The sequence below is a fragment of the Myotis daubentonii genome, chromosome 2 (assembly GCF_963259705.1).
Source record: "Myotis daubentonii chromosome 2, mMyoDau2.1, whole genome shotgun sequence".
Lineage (NCBI taxonomy): Eukaryota > Metazoa > Chordata > Mammalia > Chiroptera > Vespertilionidae > Myotis > Myotis daubentonii.
This window is the reverse complement of record NC_081841.1, coordinates 26,160,600-26,182,136: the sequence shown is the minus strand read 5'-3', so window position 1 is coordinate 26,182,136 and position 21,537 is coordinate 26,160,600. Positions and strand designations below refer to the sequence as shown.

Sequence of the window (21,537 nt, the reverse complement as noted above, 5' to 3'; positions counted from 1 at the left end):
GCCAGCAGATAGCCTTTGGACAGCACAGACTTTTCTTTGGATCTCTAGCCTGCCAGTCCCCCTCCCCACTGCAGATTTTGGATTTGCCTGCCTCCTTAATCATGTGAGTGAATTTCTTAAAATAAATCTTTTCTCACACACACACACACACACACACACACACACATTTTATTGGTTCTGTTTCTCTAGAGAATCCCAATTACTACACCCCCATTCACCATCTAGGTCTTTGAGGTGGATGATTCCGTCTTGGCAGAAAGGTAATTTGGGTAGAGCTAGGTAATTGGAGATTATGCCTAAAGACCTATAAGTATAAGGGAAGAAGAGATTCTCTGGAGGTCTGATCCGTGACTGGGCATATGATGTGGGGCAAAGAATTCCTGGGAGAGCCAAGCAAGACGAGTAGCCTCTTATAATGGTATCCTGCAAGCAACCTAAGAAATCATATATGTCTCTGAGAGGGTATCAATAATCAAGGCAATTTAAGTAATTAAATTTAAAATATGCTGAAATTTGATTTTCAGGGTCCTTTGTGTATTTGTTGTGTATTACTCTGTGAAGTCATTTCATCCAAGACCATAGGGCAGTGATGGCGAACCTATGACACGCGTGTCAGAGGTGACACGTGAACTCATTTTTTTGGTTGATTTTTCTTTGTTAAATGGCATTTAAATATATAAAATAAATATCAAAAATATAAGTCTTTGTTTTACTATGGTTGCAAATATCAAAAAATTTCTATATATGACATGGCACCAGAGTTAAGTTAGGGTTTTTCAAAATGCTGACATGCCAAGCTCAAAAGGTTCACCATCACTGCCATAGGGAACTGGAAGATTGCCAACTCCACGTTAAAACCATTTTTCTCATACTGGTGTTGACAGGGTGCTGGGACCCATAGTATCTACCCTACTTTGTAGCACTGATTCCAATCCCTATGGCTCATAGAAAGCAGTAAAACTTTTCTTCTCTCAAAGTGTCCACACAAATATGTACCATTTTATGCAATGAATGGGCTCCTGCAAATTTATGTGTTGCATATGTGAATTGCTTTATATATTGAAGACACATTAGAGGAGTTTGCTATTTCAAGAAACTTTGCAAGTATCTCATTTCTTAATGTCATAAGCCATTCTGATTCAAGATCACAACCTCTATCTAATGTATTAGCAATAAGAAGTTCCATTCTGTGCTTAAGAGGTTTAATTAAAGTAAGATAAAACTAAACTTAATAACATTCAATTGCCTGAAAGTTATTGTAGAAATGTCTAATGTATTAGCAGAAAGTAGCATAATGTCTCAAATAAATGCCAAGTGTTCCATATCAAACTGATTGACAACCTAATTAGGAATAAATGTCACTGTTATCCATATTTTCCTACATTTTTTTCAAAAGAAAACATTCACACGGTGAAGGGAATCAGAATCTATTTTTATATCCCTAGAGTTATAAACATTTGTATCAAAATATTTACAATTATAGTATATGAAATATCAATCTATTAAAGAAGAAGCCAAATACAGTACTAGAACAACCCACCAATGTAATGCAGTTACATGAGACATAAATGGCACAGAAACAAAGTAAAAGACATGGGACTACATGGTTCACTCCAGTCATAGTCTGACTTTTTAACATAATGTGATTATCTCTTTTGAGTATATCTGATATATAAGTATGCTTCTGCATGTAAGACAGCCTTTTATAATCATATGGTAATTAAATGATAGTAAAATGTTTATTATCCCATAGTTTTTGCTTGCCAGCCTCTCTACCTTCAACCCAGTTAAGTCAGTGGTCTATCCTTAACATTCCCTTAACCAGAATGAACATAGAGAAATATACTTAGTAAGAGTCCTTTTACATAAATACTAGCAATCATAACAACTCCCCAAAAAGGAAAAGTATATAAGAAATGACATGAGGAGAGAGCTAGGAGAAGAAAAGTAGGCAAGATGTCTCAGATTCTCCCTAAGGTAGATCTTCTCATGGTGATCAAGGAAATGTCTTCCTAAAATAAATCCTTTAGGCAGAATCTGAGATGGCTTAAAATAGCTGCTCCAGGCTAGAGCAGTGCCTGCTTAACCAGGAATAACATACTACTTCTAAGTCCTATATAGAAAAGCTCCGTGGCAACAGGCAGATCAATTACCATCTGACCTGGCACCACCAGAGATTTGTGTGTGTGTGTGTGTGTGTGTGTGTGTGTGTATTGTCTTTAAAGAAAATATCTGCCATCACCTATAATTTTACTTCTCTCACAGAAATTTTCTTATTTTCCTGGGAGCACAGGCACTCCATTCTTATCATGACTTAAATCTAATATGCTTAACACTTTCCAATTACATAGCACCTTTCACCCAAGGACCTATTGTTTGGTTTTGGTTTGTGTGTGTTTCAATAAGCTTCCAGAATTGTCTTGCCTCACCTATGAAGCAGGATAGGCAGGCTTTCGGAAAGCTGACCACTCCAGCCAGTGTGAAAGCCAGAGTTGCCTCTGGTCCCCAATATGGATAATTAGATAAAACATCCTGAAAAGTTTATAATTTCGAGGGAGAGTAACAGAGTGCGTTACAAGGAGCTATGTCTGTCTCTCTCATTCTATATTCAAAAGAATCATTGCTTGCAGGGAGAGGGAATCCTAAAATCATAACCCTAATATAGCATTGGTGCAAGACTGCCCCGTGAGCCCATAATTAGTGTGGTGCTTTCACCACAGAATTGGTCATTTGTGGCATTACAGAAACTCCAGAAGAGCCGCCCTGGCTCTAAGCGAGAGGCCTAGCAAAGTCCGTAGCAAGAAGTCTCCAGGAGGGACAGCTGTGTGAGGGCTGGTCTGGGTTCCACCACCCCCTACCCGCCCCCCAGGCCTTCCACTGTGAAAAGTTCTCTTTCTTGATTTAACTAACCCACCAACTTGGCTTCATGACTTTATCCCTTCCGACCATTTTGTCGCAAATACCACTGAATTGCACAGAGATAAATATCTGTTTTCAAGAGGGATAATGGCGTGCTAGCCGAAGCCCTCCTGTGGGCCCTTCAGACTGGAATGCGATGTTTTGCTTTGGGTCAGGAGGGCAGGAGGGCTTCCAGGCTTAGCATACTCAGTACAAAAACAAGATCTGTCCTTGTTGGAACTTGTACCGCTATTTTAACTTGGTGTAGTAGGTCTGAGGACCACAGTGCAAGACCCAGAATTCACCCTCAGAAGCAGAGCCAGTGGTGTGGCAGCCGGTGGGCCCCCCGCAGTGTGTGTAACTGAGAACTGGTGGCTGGAGAGAGGCTCTCTGGCCCACATCTCGGGAGCATGGAAGTTCTAGCCAACTACTTTCTCCCAAGGGCAGGGGCTTGACAGTAGGAAACCTCCTGAGTAACAGTTTGGGTTTCAGCCTCTCCCACCCTCATGTCTTCCCTCCCCCTCCCCCCTCCCCTGGCTTGGCTTTTCCTGCAGAGCAACTTTCACTTCCCTCCCAGATTCCATGGCTCCCTCTTCCCCACCCCCCAGATCCCCATACACTTGTTCAGACTTATTTCTTTCTCAGGACCAGGTAGAGAATGCCAATGATGAAGCTAAAGCAGAAGCAGATCCAGGTCAGGATGAAGCAATAGCCGTGGTGGCTTTTGGGGTATATACTTCCATAACTGCTCCCATAATGATGAGTGTAGATGGACGCCCCGACCATAATGCAAAGCCCTGCAATGGAAAAAAAGAAAGTTTGGGTATTTTGTTTGTTTGGAGGGGGGAGAGAAGTTATTTTGGTTTCTTTCTTTCTTTCTTTCTTTCTTTCTTCTTTTTACATTAAAATCAAGAACAGGTTTTGTAATTTTAAAAAGATCCTATTTTCTTCATCTGCAATGGGAAAATGAAATCTGGCTGTTTGGCCCCAAAGAGTAGTTCTGTTGATCCGCCCTGATCTGAGCTCGGTGGTCCTGTTGATAAATTAGAGTTGCTTGGGCTCTCACATCTGCACTGGGTTGTGGCTGCAAATGTGAAGTGAAACAGAGAACCTTATGCCCACAGCCCAGCCCATGTAGGCAGACTGCCCGGGATGCAAGCATGCCACCAAATTGGATGTGTGTGGGAAGAATGAAGGAAAAGGAGAGTGGCAATAATTGAGAGCAGCGGTTTTATCTTTCGAGGACTCCCACCTGTCGGACATCTTCAAGCGTTTTGTACACAAGTGCTGCTGGTGGGCGGCCCGCCACTTGGGGGCTGCCTCAGAGCACTAGACTTAAACAACGAAGTAGACAAGGGTTCTTATTCCAAGCAGCTAGCAGGGGTTTTCAGAAAGAGAACAAATAACCAGACCCATGTGCTCATCTGTTCAAGTTGCCGGGAGCACCCATGGTAAGATCTACTTAAAAGCTTTGCCTGGGTAAACTGGAGTCTGAGCCTGATACTCACAGCACACCAGCATGGTGGCCCCTGAGAGGAAGAAACGGTTTCCCTTCTCCATGGTGAAGAGCTGGAACACGAAGACCACGAGGGAGATGACGGAGAAGATGATGGAAAGGATCATGAAGGCCTGCACTGCCTTGAGCGCATCTGTGGACACAGGGGCAGGAGAGCACGGGTGTCAGACCAACCAATCCCCGACAGGCTGGACGTTTCCCCCATCACATGAATTGTCAGCACTGAATACAATAGCTTTATAGATACCTTCATCGGCATATGGCAGGGGTCCCTCGCAGTTACCGTTGCTGCAGTTTTTCCAAAGACCTACTGATGCTCTTGAAACATCTGAAACCACCCAGACCTGAAATCAGGAGGAAACAAAACATTGTTTTAAAACTGACCCTCTGCTTTAAAAGAAAAAGAAATATCAAATCAGCTTGTGTCGGGAACAAATCTTAAGCAAGACACCATATTTAGCCATACATGTGGCTGTGCAATCCATTTCTTAGTGGAAATGAGATTCAATGCAGGTTGTGTTGCCTGGCTAGTGTAGCGTGGTGGTTGAGCGTCAAGCTATGAACCAGGGTTGTGGGCTCGATCCCCAGTAGGGGAGTGCAGGAGGCAGCCAACCAATGATTCTCTCTCATCATTGATGTTTCTACCTCTCTCTCCCTCTCTCTTCCTCTCCGAAGTCAATGGAAAAAAAAATACACACACACACACACACACGCACACGCACACACACACACATATATATATTTTATAAAGATTGTGTCATGTAAGGGCCTGGCTAAAAAGGGGGTAAAAATAAGGAAAAATGTTCAACTGGAGAAAACTAAGAAACATAGGATAACAAAGAAAATAGCAATGAGTCCTGGTGGTTAATAAGCCACTTTCATCTAAACAGAAGGATCCGACTTTGATTGTCACAACATGCAACGTAATTTCATAGCAAAATAGTACATCAAGGGCTTTACTGTGGGGCAGCTGAAAGTGGCCAGAATATATTCCCTACGGCTCACCACAGTACCAGCTCCCTTCTTACTGTGCCCAACAAACCCAGTTATCCTTCAGGAATGGAAAACAAACCCCCAACTCTGTCCACGTGGAGTGTGTCTGCTAAAATGCACATTACTGAAAAGGCAAGGTCAAGGGCATGCAGTTGCCTGCTCCTGTTCAGTATTCAGCACTTTGGCATCCACAAATACACTTTGAAGTCATTCATCAGACCTGTTATCCTGAGAGACTCGGGGACTGGCATACAGATGGCTGAGTTAGAGCCTGGGGGAAGCTGCATGGGCAAGAGTTCTTTCTTATCACAGTCATGCTTAGATTAGCCTTGCTTATAATCCCCCCCACCCCCCAACCCCAATGTTGGCAAAACTCTTCTATCTGAACTTTAAAGCCCATTTATCCTTGAACTGTGACAGGGATCTATGCAGATTCTGGATCCATCATTTGCCTATCTAGAGACGGGTGTTTTTGGTTTTTGTGTCCAATAAGCTGTCTTGTTTTTCCTGAGAAAAGCACAAGAAAAGCAAATTGGATGCTACAAACTAGCACTAGAGGGCAGAATAGCTCAAGGTTCTGAGAGAAGGGACATGCTCCCTCCATAATATTTTATGATGTTTCCTTTGAGTGAGTGATAATCTTGCAAAATTCCACTTTCACAGGCTACTCCTCTCTGCCCACAACTTGAATCCATCAGTCTGGCAACCAAAGCTTCTCATCATCTCACTCCCATCCCTCCTAATCGAGGTTCCCAGAAGGAAGGGAAGTTCTGCCCCTGACACCTACGTGTCCTCATTATGCCCTGAAGGAAGTTGGTCCCTCCCTCCTGGGCACTCCAGTCTGGAATGTATCCCTATGCTCCTCCCACTATTCCTTCTTATGCCAAGAGAAAGCCCAGCCATAGCACTCCTGCAAGCTCCACCTCAGCTGGGAAGACTCCTGTAGAGACTGAAGAAGCCTCATTGAGTTCTCCAGCCTCTAGTCTCCTGCAGACACTGATGACTTTTATCCTCCTGTTATTTAGTTATTTGAAGTGTGAGAAAGAGTGTGTATGTGTGTGTTTCCACACCTCAGCTGAAAATTCATGAAGGGCAGGGATTGTGGCTTAAATGTTCTTTGTAGCACTTTATGTAAATATTTAAATAACTCCTGGATGAATGAATAAACAAAAGAAGGTTACTCACATTGGCAATGGTGGAAACAAATAACATAATGACGGTGGCGATGTGGACCACAAAGATGCCAGCCAGTAATACCAACATCTTGGCTTTTTGATGACTTGGTGAGTTTGGAGTCCTGAGAAGAAAGGAGAAAACAAGAGGGAAACAAAAGGTTACTACTGTCAGAGGCAAGAAGATAATTCAGCTTTCCCACACCTGTGAGCTATCTGCTACAATCTGAAGGCGCTGCACTAAAAACCGTCACAATTCCATCATAAATTCCTAAAAACAGCCTGGTTCCCTCCGTGCCTATTGGTCTATTGACATGTACTTAAATATAAACACAATTCTGCATCTCAGGTACTTATATACCCATCTCTCCAAAACAGCCTGTTTCCAAAAAGGACATTTTATAACTGTTACTACTTTATTTAATTTGTGTTTTAGAGGCCAAACGTAGGACTTGGATTTTTTAAAGGCCTCCTGACAACTATAATTTTCAGTGCAGCAGTGTCATATAAATTTCCATTTTCCACGAGGGCAGTGTCCTTGCCCCTGTCAAACTGCATCCAGCAGTTGTCATAAAAATGGATGCGTCACACAGAATAGCAGCTATAACTCGGTGTCCATAGACTGAAGAGGCGACTAATTGGATCCCAGGTGAGATATATAATGTGAGAGCCACAACTTCTATTATTATCGTGCTGTTTCGTATTCAATAATTATAACAACGCAATTGCAGTTTAATGGTCTGATCACCTACATTTGACTATTTCAGACTTGTATCACTGCGCCTAAGCCTTGGGCTGTGTGCGTCCCTTGGCGGGGAACCTGCTATTGGTCTGGGAGCCGTGTTATATTCCCCATGAGTCAATATGACAGTTTTGGGGGCTCTAGAAGCAGGCAGCTTGGAATACCACCAAATGTGCCTTCTACGCGTGCGTGACATTTATACAGACTCCAGTCCTTCAAGAGTTAATGCAGAAGACAGGCAAATGCATAAATCACACGGTGGGAGAATTGGGAACTAATATAGATTAAGAATGTGTGTGGATAAACAAAAGTGTTCAGCCATAATCTCAGCGGTGTAGAAAAAGAGAGCCCATTGATCGTAAAACCCAGGACATAAAGGGAGTGTGAAGGATGCACATTGCTATTCTGGTTTATGTCAGCTGCGGGAGTTCTGTGTCATGCCCAAACAGTCACATGCAGTGCAGGCCCCCAGGGACTTCAAAGCAAAGGGCTCGGCTTATTCACACCCTAGCATCCTGGGACATGTGGACTTCCCCACCTAGGGGCTCTGCACATCCTGCAATCGGCCCACGACTCTCTCTCACTCCACCTCATTTAATTGAAGCATTGAGTGTGCTTGAGCCACTTTCCTACTGCAGCAGGTATTTATTGAAGAGCACTAATTCCAGCACTTCAGGTGCCTTTTATCTCTGCTCAGGAAACACTAGAGTGCCTTGCTCTTTACAGGCCAAGCGTGAGAGGCAGACACTTCCACTCTTGCTCCAACAAGCCCCGCCCTTCCTCCCAATCTAAGCACTTCCCTCCCACCCAGGCTATTTTGTAGGAATTTGTCCAATTTCACTGTGAGTGACAAAAATGATGAAGTTTCTCCTGTGGCCTCAGGGGAGAACTTGGAGCTTTCATGTGTCTCCTGTGAATACTCTCCCCAGGCCTTCAAATTCATTTTTGCTTTTCTCGGGCTCTTACACAACTCCACGATTTTCTGCTTGACTTTAATGCACCGTGAAAAGAGGTTTTGGAATTAGACAGAGGTTGAGTTAGACTCATATAAAGTTACTTGACCTTTTGGTCTGTTTCCTCCTATATGAAGTGGAGGATTGCAACAGGGAAATATGAGGGTTAAATTGGATTATATATGTGAAACTCCTAGCACCGTGCTTGGCACATGGCAGGTACTAAGGGGGTTGCTTTGGTTGCGGTTATAACTATGATTATTATATGAAACTGTTGCCAACCCAAACCAGTCAATCAGTCACCAGGCTGCCCCATGTAAAGTGCAAGTAATAGGATATCTGCCATCCAGGTCACAAGGGCGTGTATATGCAATGATTCTTACAAGTTGCCATTATGACTAATCTTTGCCGCTTGAGTGGGAGACCTCAGGAATGAGGAGGAGAAAGTTCATTCTTCTCAGCCTTTCATGTCTTTTGGGACTCAATAGCATTTTCTGTCTGCCTGATTTATACCTGGCCACACTCTCCATTTTGATGACTTGAACATCATTGCATTCCAAATATCTCCCCCCCCCGCCCCCACCCCTGCATCCTCACCTTGGCCCATCCACACACCCCTGGGGCACTCGAGTTCCTGGCCTGCACATCTCACTTCTGATCTAAACCACAGCCCTATCCAATCATTGTCTCCTGCCCAGTGGAGGCAAGAGGAGAGTTTGGGAGGGGGAGCGGGTAAAATCAAGCAAATCAGTGACTCTCTTTCATCATAGATTTCTGCTGTGATTGTGTTCATCTACTCACCAAGGAAAGGAGCACATTGTCTTGGAATGGCAAGTGTTCTTAGTGTGCAGAAAACACAATTTTCTTTGCTTTTGGCCTCTGGATACAGCCAGAGGTAGTGGCTGTTTAGTGGAGCTATCACTTTATACTTATAATTTCATCTTTTCACTGCCCCAAATTTGTCAGGTTTTTTGGTGTCATCCATTGTCAGTGTAGAAAGGCTTCTATTGCTTTCAGTGGCCCTCCCAACATATATGGAAACAGAATGAACTGTATCTTTAAATTTCTGGCCTGGATCATTCCTAGTTATTCAGTCCCTATAATAATGACCCCCAGGAAAGAAACCCCCAGCCTAAGGAAGTTGGGTGGGAGACAACCCTTAGATCTTTAAGGTTGAGTGGCACCTAATGGGTGAATGTCTGGGGATCTAACAAAGAGCAGAGTAGATGGGTTTAAATAACAGCAGATCCTGCTCTCTTGATTTCTATACACCCATCACTTGCAGTGTAGCTTCCAGGGAGACTCATTTCCTGCCCTGGTGTATATCTTGCTTCATAGCACTAAAAAGAGACCATTTCTGAGCATTAATATCCTTGGAAGTATTGGTTGCATGTTCCACTAAAACAATAATTGACTTCCCCCTCACACCTCTCTAAAATGCCGTGGATGGCACTCTCCAATGCAAAGCATACCCCTAGTCGTAGCTGGGCAGCTTGAACCAGGAAGTAGACAATAACAATATTGCAATTCTGACTACTTGGGTGCAATGCCTGCCTCTCTCTCAGCATTTTGTGCACTGGGCAGTCCCAAAGTTTGTTGGTTGGTTGTTGGGAACTCCCATAACAATAGGGTTATTTTTGGTGCTTAGACTCTCAGATACAGGCCACCAGAGCTAGTCAATGCACAGTGTCCTTAAAGGATAGGATATCCACTGACTATACTACTTGGGGTTCCAGGAACACATTTCTCCACCCACCATTGTAAGCAGAGGAAGATCTCCCCCTGTACCCTCACCAACCCAACATGCCAACACAGGTTGGTCAAAGCTCCATGGGGCTGGGTGGAAAACTGAGAAAAATATAGGAGGCATGAATGTTAACTCTAGAGAGAAGTGACTGCTAAGAGAAATGGAGGTAAGAGACTAACAGCCACACATGGGTTCTCTGTTATCCCTCCTAGATTCTTCTTTCTGCCCTAAGGCACAGGCCTGTCAGTTCCCTTTCCACTGCCGCCATTTGTTGTTTCTGACCACGCTTCTCCTTTCCTCCCCACAATGCCCAGGCCACACTAGAGAAGCTGTCTCTTTATGCACCTGTCCCAGATACAAGCCTCACAACCATTCTAGATCTGGGTTAAGTTCTTGGCTAATAGAAAATGTATTGCAGTTCCTGGAAATGGCCCTGAGGATTACAATTGCTGGTGATGGAGGCTGTAAATGATGACCTCCTGTGGGCAGGGGGATAATTGCCCTCCGTTGCCTCCATCCTCTTAAGTGATTGTTGGTTTCTCGACTCCCTCTTAATACCTTCCTCCCACAAATGAAAGAATAGAAGGAACATAGCTCTGAGACTGCCTTGCATTGATTGCCTCTTTGCCTTTGCTTGGGAAACCTAACACTTTTAAGGTCCTCAGACTATGAAAAATTTATCAGGCCCTTCTGGACACCTTTTCTTTTTTAATGAGAAACTAGTACTACGGAGACCTTAAGATAATCGACTCCTAAAAATGTTGGTCATTTGGCTTCATGTTTGCTAAGCTCTGGGTCAGATAACTTCTTCCTGCCATGTTGTCTGTGTGCTTATTAAGCTGCTATCAGAGCCTGGGGGGAGTAATTCTTTAAGGGTGATCTGTGGTACAATCATTGGGAACAATACAATAAAACAGAGTAACCAAAAACCTACTTCTCCAGCAAAGGAAGTGGTGGAAATCCCGGGCTTGAGTCATTGAAGAATACCCTGAGCCTGGCGGCATAACATAATCAGAAACAGGGAGCCAGGGCCCTGTGAGCAACAGGAGAGTCCCGCAGAGCTCCAGTGTCCATGATTCATCGGAGAGTGGGTGAGATTCTCCCAGACAAAGGCTAGTGGAGATATCCTCTACCAGATGGCGCAAGAGAGCTTTATGGGAAGCCCGAGGCGCTGGCTGGCTGGAGAAGGCAGTTTGGTCATTTCCCTGGCAGCCCAAGATGGCCCAGGCTTTTCTGGGGAGAAGAGAGTAATAACAGCCAGATGCTAAGTCCCCTGTTTCTCCTTCCTCTCGTCCTGCTTTCATTGCCCAAAACATCACAATCTGGCCATGAGTTGTTCCTCCATTATTTATTTTGTATCCATTCTTTACCTACCATTGTCCTTGTCCAATTCATGTCGTAGCCAGGACCAAGGTCCTTTTCCTAAACGACCCCTCTAATATGCTCTCCACACTACCAGTGTGTTATCTGACCATGTTACTCCTCTGTTCAAAATTCTCCAAACTCCCCACCACCAGGAAAAAGAGACTCCAAACTCTGCAGGCACTCCAGCCCTGGCAATCCTAGGAATGTGGGGATCACAGGAACTGGGTTTCAGAAAGAAAAAAGCATCCTTTCTCCAGTGACTACCTATCAAATTCTTTTCAAAAAACTCAAACCCTGCCCCCTCTAGGAAGCCTTCCCAGATACAGAGGCCAGAAGTCGTCATTTCCCCCTGTTATGCTGCAGCTCTTCCATTGCCCTTTATGAAAACCACTAGTGGCAGCTATTTGGGGAAATGTTTGGCTCCCCCATCCTGAAGACCCTAAGTTCCTGAAGGAGGGAAGCGTCTTGTGTATGACAGGTATCGAATCAATATCTGTTCAGTGAGCAAATAAATATTTTCTTCTTGATAGAAAAATAATCATTGTCAAAGAGACTGAAGATTTTATAATAAAAAACAGAATTCTAGAGGGAAAATGTTTCCTTTTAAAACATAAACTTTTGTCCTTGTTATTTTTAGACATTATTTATATATTACTATAACTATGTATTGAGCATCTTATTACATGCAAACTCTTGTTATATATTTCCATATAAAAACCTATATAAATGTATGAATATCTCCTCAGTACATTTGACTAGATAGGGGGTATATATGTGCTTATTGTCCTTTATTCCAGAGGAAATAAGTGAGTGAAAAGATAATACCTTAAATTTCTAAACACTAATTTGTCCATGGATTTAACTTTTCTAATTCAGTTACAGAATCTCTGGACTGCAGTTCCTCCCAAGTACATGAAAACTCATCTACAAAACTACACCAAGGAACTATCTAACTCAGGCTTAAACTCCTCTGGTTACGGGGAGTTCACTACCTCCCAAGACACACACACACACACACACACACACACACACACACACACACACACACACCCAAAGTAGGAAGGTCCTTCTGCAATGCATCAGCGTCTCTCTTGGCAACGACTCCCCTGAACTTCGTCCTGCCCTTTGTCTAATGCTTCCTCTTCAGCCCATTTCTAAAATGGTTACCTTTGCAACAGAACTTTCCGGTTATCAGAAAATTAGCCAGAGGGCACCACCTTAGGTTCCCAAATCTCAATCAGGTGAGAACACAGTCCTGAGAGACTCGACTGCTAGACACCACTCCGCCTTTTCATTGATTGACGTTTTTCCAGCGGTGACATCCCACCCTCTTTCTGGATAACTGCAAACTTTGAAGAAAGCTTTCTCACACCATCTGACCAAAGGCGGGCTTCTTCCTCCGAGGCACAAGAGACGGTGAAAGCCAAGTTGTTCCTAGTCATATGATCTCCATGAGTCAGCCCGCGCCTCCGTCTCCGTGCCATCTTCCTCAGCATGACACCCGAAACTCCGGCGGCGGCTGCTCCCTCAGGACACTGTGTAAGGTTGTGGCACGAACGTCTTCCCAGCCTCCACACATTCGGGTCAATTTTGCTTTTGTTGGTTTGTTTTTGATGTCTTTGTTTCCCACCGGGGAGCATTTGCGTGGGCACAGTGGATGTCCATTTCACACAAAGGCAGAAAAGGAAACACTCTCTTCTGGAGCGGCCATGGAGGATGCATCCGGAGGAGGAAAAGGCTGGGATTCAAGTCAGGCCAGTGGATGAGACCTTGGATGAGCTTTTCTGGCCAGTGTTATTGTTGTTTGATATCAAGTGTACTTGCCATTCTAAATATTGTTTTCACAGAGGGGTGGGGCAGGGGGGCATTCATTCTCCATGGGAAACATGTGAAGAGAAAGCTCCTAAAGAACCATTTCCTCCTGCCCCGGGATGTCTGACACTTGGTGTGGGAGGCGAGAACTCCGGGTTGCTCCTCACTATGCACACATCGTACCAGGCCTGATGTTTTTAAGTGCAGGGAAATTTTTATGACCTGGAGAAACATCAGCCATCAAGCAGCAAAAGTAACAAGGATCGCCATGCTCCAAGAAAAACATCTATTTTTTTTTCATGATCCTGGGGAAAGGGGAGACTGCATCTCCCAAGTGCTGGGTATCATAAATGGGGGTGACTATGGAAAGGGTAGTGTTTATCGGCACTGGTATAGACAGACGCTCACATAGTTAGGGAGGAGGGACTAGGGGGCAGGAGTGAGGGGGCAAGCATGTTATTTTAAAAAGAAGAAGAGCACCTATTAGAAAACCAGCTTCTCATGAAACTTCAGCCTGACCAGTTGCTGACTGTGGGAAAATCACAAAACCTCCCTGGTCCATGGCTCCTAGAGCGGCAGTACCTAATGGTAAGGCTCACAGGTTTGCGGTTCAAATCCTGACTCTACCACTTCTTTTTTCTCTTTTTTTAATTTCAGTTTTACTGAGGTCTAATTGGCATATAAAATTGTCAGACATTTAAAGTATACATCGTGGTGATTTGCTGACTCCATGCTTCTTAACTGTGACCTATAAACCTCATAGGGTTGATGTGAGGATTAAAGGGCCATGCTCGACACAGAACAAAGGCTATATACGGTGGCTGGTTATTCTTTTGATCAATTTTGTAAAATGAGAGGCTTGGGCCAGCAAAATGGGCTTTGGGCTTCCCTGGCAGAATCTGAGGACCAACATCTACACTGAAGGCAAGCAAATAGCATGAATCTTTGTTTTGCAAATGCTCCCACAGAGAATTCCGTGTCTCTCTTATTTCCCCTTGTCCGGGGAGGGAATGGGTCAGGGCCACATCTGCAAAGGCTGAGGCCAGGCTTGGGCTGCGAAGAGGCAGCCAGCCCACGCCCCCAGACCGCAGCTGGTCAGGCCCTAGGGCGAAGTCTCCCAGGCGAGGACGGAAGCATCAGTGTCTTCTGCTGCTGACAAAGAGGAGCACTCTGGCAGCCAGAAAGTCTTCAAGGGAGAAGTTGCCAAAATAATAACTAGGGTTTGGGAAGAAAATCAAGGTGTGGCCCGGGCCCAGCGGCGCTTGGGCGGGTCGACAGTAGATGGCGGCAACATGCTTCAACCAGCAAAGCTGCAGCCTTGGGGGGTGGCCACGAGCTGGGAGGTGCCCAGAGAGCACTGGGTGGGCTACGAGTTTTGTCGCTCTTTCTTAGGGCAATTGGTTGTTTAGAAGTTCAGAGGTGGTTAAGTTATTCAGTCCAATCCCTGGACAAAGGAGGAAATGGAGTCCCCAGAGGGAAAGCAGAATGAGAACTGAAGCCCACCATCTCCCGCCATCTAGGCAGGCCTCTTCCACTCCAGTGTGATCTCGCTCCTGTCTTGGTCTTAGAGTTCAGCAGAAGTTCCCAAACTACCCTGTTCCCCCTGCTACCTCCTAGTCAGTCAGGGAGTCAACACAGCCCCTCAGAACAGTACCACTGGCAAAAACAAAGGGTCTTTCAAGGGCCACTGCTTCTTCCCGCCTGGCCACCAAAGGCCGAGACCCATCCCCACACTGCAAGCCCTGAGATGAGCTTCAAACATTCCGTCCTGGCCCCTACCCTCAGCACGGAGTCCCCTCCCCACGGAATCACAAAGTAAAAGGAAGCTCCAGGCCTCAGCCCTCTCCATGCTAAATGTGAACACACCCACTGGCCGGACTCATTGTTTCAGCATAGGAATCCTCTCTCCAATAACCTATTGCTCCAGCCCGTGGAGGAGGGGCCCTTGATTACTTGAAGGAAGAAGTCTAAGGATCAAGGACCTCATTTGGCTCTCAGCTCTGATCTGAAAAGAGTTGAGAAGTGTCTGGAAAATCACTGACCTATTGGCACAATATTCCATGGAAACACAAATGATACCAAGGATGTATTGACCAACATTTGTGCCTGCGCAACTAAGATTCTTCACCGGGCACAGTGAACAGAATGTTTGAACCTGAGGAGTGTCCTGAAACATGAAGGGTGTATGATCCCCAAACAAGAGGGAGGGACTTAGGAGTGGAAACATCCTCACACTTCTGTCTTGCTCTTTCACCTCCTTCGTCTTTCTCTGTCCACTTTGCTTTTTCTCCCTCTTCTAGGCCTTTCCATTTCCCTCTTCTTTGTCCCAACACACAGGGCCCTGGGGAAACACAGGCAGTTCCATTTGCTCCCTCCTCTGCCCTTTCCTCCTAGTAGCTTCCCTTTCCTCCTCTCAATTTGTTCCTCACTGGCTCCCATCCACACCTTAACGGCCACACCCTTACGCTGCAGAGTCTCCCTCCTTAAGAAGAGGGTGGAGTTCCTTTCCCAGGACCTGCTCAGTTTCTCCCTAAGCCTGATTGGGTGCCTGGCTGCTCTCAGTCTTGACAGGCTTAGGTAGCCTGCCCCTCCTCATTTGAGCTGGCTTCTTTGTGTTTTATTAATCAAACCTCTTCTTTTTCTCCCCAGAGCTGAGTGAGTGCTCATTGCTATTAGAGGATCAAGCCCGCAAGCCCCATGCCTAAGAAATCTAGAAGAAACTACTGGGGCCTCGATCCTCTAAAATGCTTGTTTCAATGCAATAAGTTGCCTCGTTTCACTTTTCAACTAATTTTTATGGATTAAACTAGCTATGAGCCTGAGCCAAGGATTTCTCAAGATAGGAATGTTAGGACCTTGGGACAATAAATTTCAGAGCTGCACAGGCCTTGGGAACCCCCAAGTTCATTGAGAAGACAAGTGACCTAACCATGGTCCCACAGCAGAGTCAGGACAGGACCACAGCCCCTTCATCTTCCTGTTCAATGTTTGCATCTACTCTAGGATTTCTGCTACCAGTTTCAACCTATGCCTAAAGGGTTCTCAATTTCACCTTCCCCAGTGGAAGACAGAATTCATGAAATAGGTTCAGAAAACACAAAAACTGCCGCACCCACATAAGGCCACCAGCATTAGAGGCTGAGGAGTCCATTTTAGTTCCAGGAAAACACCATTTCCACAACAGGAAAGAAAACGTTGATCCAATATTTTGTGAAAAGGGAAGAGAAAGAGCAACATCCATGAGGATTTGTAGTTTTATCTTTATGCTTCCTATCAGTGAATCTTCCAATTAAATTGAGAGCAATGACTTTACCTAGCCAGTGCCAGGGACCGGAGGGTTACCAAGTATGATCTTGAGACATTGTGTTTGGGGTGGGGTGCTGGGAATTCATTAAACTACTAATCAGAACCATATTTGGGCTCCCTTGATCACTAAATAGAAATCAGAGTCATCTGGGCAGAACTGGGAAGAGGATTGGAAACGGGAAGTTCGTGGTCAGAAGATCCCAGTCCTGTACTGGTTAAGGATGACGAGCTCCCTCAGTGGATTGACATCCAGATCACCTGCCAGCAATTAGACCCAGGTTACACCGATAGGCAGCCTGTTCCCATAGTTACCATGACAGGTGGTAACAGTGTAAAGGCACGGGCTACAGGAACTCTGGACCAAGTTAAGGGACAACCCCCAGATGGCCAAGTTAGAAGCCTCTGTGTCTGGTATTAAATTGATTTAACCATGACCTTGTGGGGAGCAACTGGGTGTGTCCCCCTGAGTATGTATATCTGAGAGTCCCGAATGTCTCTGAGCTTTTGTGTATACAGGTGGTAAGTTAAGGAACTATATTCATGTGTAGAAAATGAAATACCTCGGACTCAAATCATATGGCTATGCTTTACTACATGCATAGTTTCAACGATTCAAAATATTTCCTGCTCCTTTGCTGAGTCTCAGGCAATAATATTCATAATCAAGTTTGATCCATTAGCAATTAAGTAAGGGTTAAATGTTTAGAGGGTAATATGCATTGGGTGGAGCAGCAACAACAAAAATGGAATATATTCTGGGTTGCTTCAGGACGGCAGAGTTAGGAACAGAGAATAGAAGTTCTAGAAACCCAATTTTGCTGGATTTAAGAAACTCTAATCATTAGAGCTTTCCAGCAAAGGGGGGTGGGCATGGACGTGCACTCTGAGGTACTGAGCCTCCCACCCCCCACCCCAAAATGTTAAAGAAATGTCAAATGGCCATCTGTCCAGGGTGGTGTAAAAATAAGATTTCTGCATATTGTAGGAGAATGGAAAAGTGGATCTTCAAGATCCCTCCCAAACTGAGAAAACAATTAAGGATGGAATATAACTAAATTTGTCCTGTGCCCTTTTCTCTGGCCACTTTTTCAGATGTGTTCCCCATTAGGCCCTGATGAGCCTATAAAAAGTTGTTTTCTTCTTCCTGCGGGACCCATTGATCTCAGTGGTCCGGCATGAACCAAAACCCACAGAGCCAGCCAGACCAAGCCAAGAGGGTCTTCATCTCCAGCACAGCCTTGGTGAAGCCCATTCGGTAACCACACCCCCCCATGTCTGCATGTCCCCCTGGGGATTGCATGGGCCCACGCTGGTCTCAGGAGGGAAGTGGGAAGGGTTGGGAAAGCCACAGTGAGTCTTTCCAGTGGTCTGTGGAAGGATGTCCTTCCTTCCTCAGAGGTCTGCCCTGAACTCCTGGGAGGTAGCCAGCGTCTGTTCTGAGATGTGATCTGCCCTGGGTTGGTCCTTGACGGCATTCTGACAACTCCCAGGACAGTTTAGTGCCCTCAAAGCACTACTGTACAGTCTGGGGGGTCCTCTGACCGGAACGCTAGACCGGATGTCCTGCAGCCCTCCAGACAGCGCCCGCCCCCGCCCCATTCTTCAGAGTCTGGGGTGGAATTCGATCCTCCTCTGAGGGTGAGAGGCAGCAGGGGAGGAGAATATAACCCTCACAGTTCAGCCTTGTCAAAGACTTCCAGCTGCGATCTAGAAAAACTGCCTTCGCTAAGGACTCTCACTACTTCTTTGAGGAAGAGGGGAAAGCGGGAATCAGAATTGCTTTTTTTTTTTCAGTTGCCCTCAAAGCCCAGGAAATAACACGCAGCCTATTATCTCATTTATAAAACTACAGTATAGCATCAAATGGGGCACAAACAATGCAATCCATGATGGTTTGCACACAGAATTTTCCGTATTTTCTATTTGCTATTAGCTTATTAGTTTAATCCGTGCAACATGAAAAGATGTGTACTAACATCATAGAATACCATTACTATCAACTTAATAATGACTTTCCTAATCCATATCAGGTAATCTGGAAATAAAAAAACCTTTGAAGCAAGTGTGGGAGTTCCCTGCATCTCGAAAAGTTGCCCTTGCATTTACTTAATCATCCCCCTGAGGGCAGTTTTCCCAGAAGCATTGCCTGTACAATGTATACAGGCTGATTACATTTAAACCTTCCCTTCCAACGGACTGCGTTTCTAAAGGAAAAGTCTAATTTCACCAGACAAGCTGAATCCTGTCATTTTCGTCCTCTTGTTTATGTGCGTGTGGTGCAGGAGGGGGGGCGGGGGTTGGAATCCACCCGTAACTATGTTGAAATAGGCCACACCTCAACCAAAATGCTAACCTAAAAAAGAGCAAACAGAAAGCACCTACTCCTTCCTTTCTCCAGATTCACTGCGTGATTAAGCACGAGTGTTTGCATCTGTGCAACCACAACTTGGACGCGTGAGACGATACACGTCCCCGAACAATGACTGCCTTCCTTTTAGAAAAATTCCACATCCACCTAAAACACATTTTTTTTTAAATCACTTCTGATTTCTCAACTGTTCCCTCAGCACTAAAACCCAGCAATTTCTGGGGTGGAAGCACAAAGCCATTTAACATTTCTTACAGAAACAAATGAAGTTCCCCTGCCCTACCCTCTCCCCCAATTCCAGTTTCCCTCCTTCCTCTCCCATCCTGCACATCTGGCCAAGGAGAGAAGGAGCTCGGGCTCCAGACTCTATTACGTGAACCCCTCCCAGAGTCTTATTTGAAAAAAGCATTTGCTTCTCTCTCTCTCTCTCTCTCTCTCTCTCTCTCTAACGGTTTTCTTTAAACAAAACCCACCTCTCCCAACCTGTGGGGAGAAAAAAACACTTCAATTCAAAAAGAAGTGAATGAACAAGCAAGAAAGGCAGTAGTGAAAGCCACAGCAAAAATAAACCGAAGAACAGCCCTCTACCCACCGTCACCCCAAAAAGACCAGCAAACAACCAACCAAGCAGACAAAATTCAAGTCCTGAAGCAATTTTTGAATCAAAATGGAGGAATGGAAAACATCTGGCAAGCGCCGCCTGTCATTTCAAAGGTTTGTGGTGTTTCTTCCATAAAGACTGTCCTATCCAGGTGTGTTCCAAAGTCCCTGCTCCCTTCACATCTTCAGAGCAAGCACCCAGGCACTGCAAGATCATTACAGCCCCGTCCTCTGAACCTTATGGAAAAAGTTGTCTCAGTATCCACTTGTAGCCAAAAGTTTCAAAGATTCAGTTCAAGGAATCACAGAAACATTGAAAAGGGAAAAAAGAAAGAGAAAAACTTAGGTGAGGTCAGAAAAAAGAGAGCAGTGGAAAGGAGAGAGAATTCTCCGAGTTTCCCCACAGTGTTGGGAGCTGTCCTACCTGAGGGTCCCAGCGAAGGAGGTGCCTGGAGTGGCAGGAGCTGGCAGCTGCCCGGTCTGCTCTTCTGGAGGTTTGTGACCACAGTGAGGGGAGGGACCTGCCTCCCGAGGTTATAAGTTTCCTGCGCTGGTGTGCTGGGGTGTGTGATGGGCGGTTTCTTTTCCCTGTGTTTTAAAGGAGTTTCTATGAATCAGTCTGGCTTAAAAAAAAAAAAAGATTTGTTGGTAAGCTACGCCCTTCTAGGTTGGCAGGCTGTCAAGAGAGGTTGGGAGTGAGCCATCAATTCAAAGAAGCCTGTTTAGGCTCCCTCTGACTCAGACACACAGACCACAGTGGAAAAAGGAGTGACATTGCTTCAAATGAGTAATAAGAGTCACACAAATAGATCTGTTTACCGAAGCCCATTCCTCGTTACCAAAAAGAAGACTTGGTTACCAAGGGGATAAGGCAGAACACAAGTTATGGGCCCAAACTTCTTCTGGGAAGGGGGAGGGAAAGGGACAGTGTCCTGCCCATTGAAACCCTATTTGATCGGCCAAGGAGAGTCCCATTCTCTCTCTCCCATCAAATGCATCAGGTGCTGTTCACGATCAAGAATGATCAGATTTCTTTCTTATTTACTTCCCTGGCTGACTCAGGTGCACTGTCCTGTAAGGTGAGGCCCTGGAGGCTGAAGGGCACATGCCAAGAGCCCAGGTAAAGCTGCCTCTGAATGACAGCGCACTGGTCGAACAGAAACTGATTTATCCTTGCGCTCTGTGAATGCCCATGCCTACTCCACACACAGTCGGGAGGAAGTGGCTGAGAACTTTGCTCTGTGATCTCCATGCACTAATCATGTGGACCTTGCTCTACAATTCGCTTTCCTGTGCTCGGCCAGAGCATAATTGGCACAACCCTCCCGCACCACTCCTCCCTCACTCAGCCCTGGAGCCAGGAGGGGCCGGAGGAGTCATCTAATCTCAGCCAAGACATTCCACTGGAAAGGACAGCCCCGATGCCTGAGTTCAAGCCCTGCTCTCCCCCTTATTGTCTGTGCGACCATGGGCAAATCAACCTCTGCGTGCCTCAGTTTCCTTGCATATAAAATGGGGGTAGAAGGTTCCTATCTCACAGAATTATGGTGAGAGCTTATTGCAATGCTTGGCACATAGTAAGCACTCAGTCAGTGTTAACTATAATGATTATTGTGCTGAAGAAGAAACTCAGGCCCAGAGAGGTCAAGTGACTGATCCAAGGAGACACAGTTAATTAGCAGTAGCAGCTTGGTTCCAAGTTTGTCACATCTAAGCAACTTTATTTCTATTATTCAATTCAAATTATTCCTATGGAGTTATTTATTTGTTCATTCATTCAACCAACATCTGCAGGTCATGACATCCTAGGAACTGTCAGAGCATTGGGTCACAGATGTGAGAAAGATTCCTGTGTGTACTCTTGGAACTTAGATGCCATAAAAAAAAAAAATCAAAAACAGACTGGTGGCTATTCACCTAATATTGATACAATTAGGTGGTAAAAGGTGGTAAAATTCTCGGTGCATTTTAGTTTCTTCTGTGTCATAGTTTCCAAATCCTCTGCAATGAACCTATACAACTTTGTTTTGTTTTTTTAGGGAAAAAATGTTAATGGAAAGGAGAG

The 21,537-nt window shown here is 45.1% G+C and overlaps 1 protein-coding gene across 3 annotated transcripts; it reads right to left on the bottom strand.

The window, feature by feature from the left end:
* Positions 1-1,411: 1,411 nt before the first annotated feature.
* EMP1 (epithelial membrane protein 1) lies at positions 1,412-20,055 on the bottom strand. 3 transcript variants are annotated; one of them, XM_059682269.1, is made up of 6 exons: positions 19,897-20,045; positions 10,956-11,196; positions 6,593-6,704; positions 4,662-4,758; positions 4,407-4,547; positions 1,412-3,695 (listed from the first exon to the last, which is right to left on the bottom strand). In XM_059682269.1, exons 3-6 carry the CDS (start codon positions 6,668-6,670, stop codon positions 3,529-3,531), a joined length of 483 nt encoding a protein of 160 aa, XP_059538252.1. In that variant the 5' UTR covers positions 6,671-6,704; positions 10,956-11,196; positions 19,897-20,045; the 3' UTR covers positions 1,412-3,528. The 3 variants fall into 3 exon arrangements, with proteins under 3 accessions (XP_059538252.1, XP_059538251.1, XP_059538253.1); XM_059682268.1 differs by lacking the exon at positions 10,956-11,196 and having other exon boundaries at positions 19,897-20,055; XM_059682270.1 differs by lacking the exon at positions 19,897-20,045 and having other exon boundaries at positions 10,956-11,197.
* Positions 20,056-21,537: the final 1,482 nt, after the last annotated feature.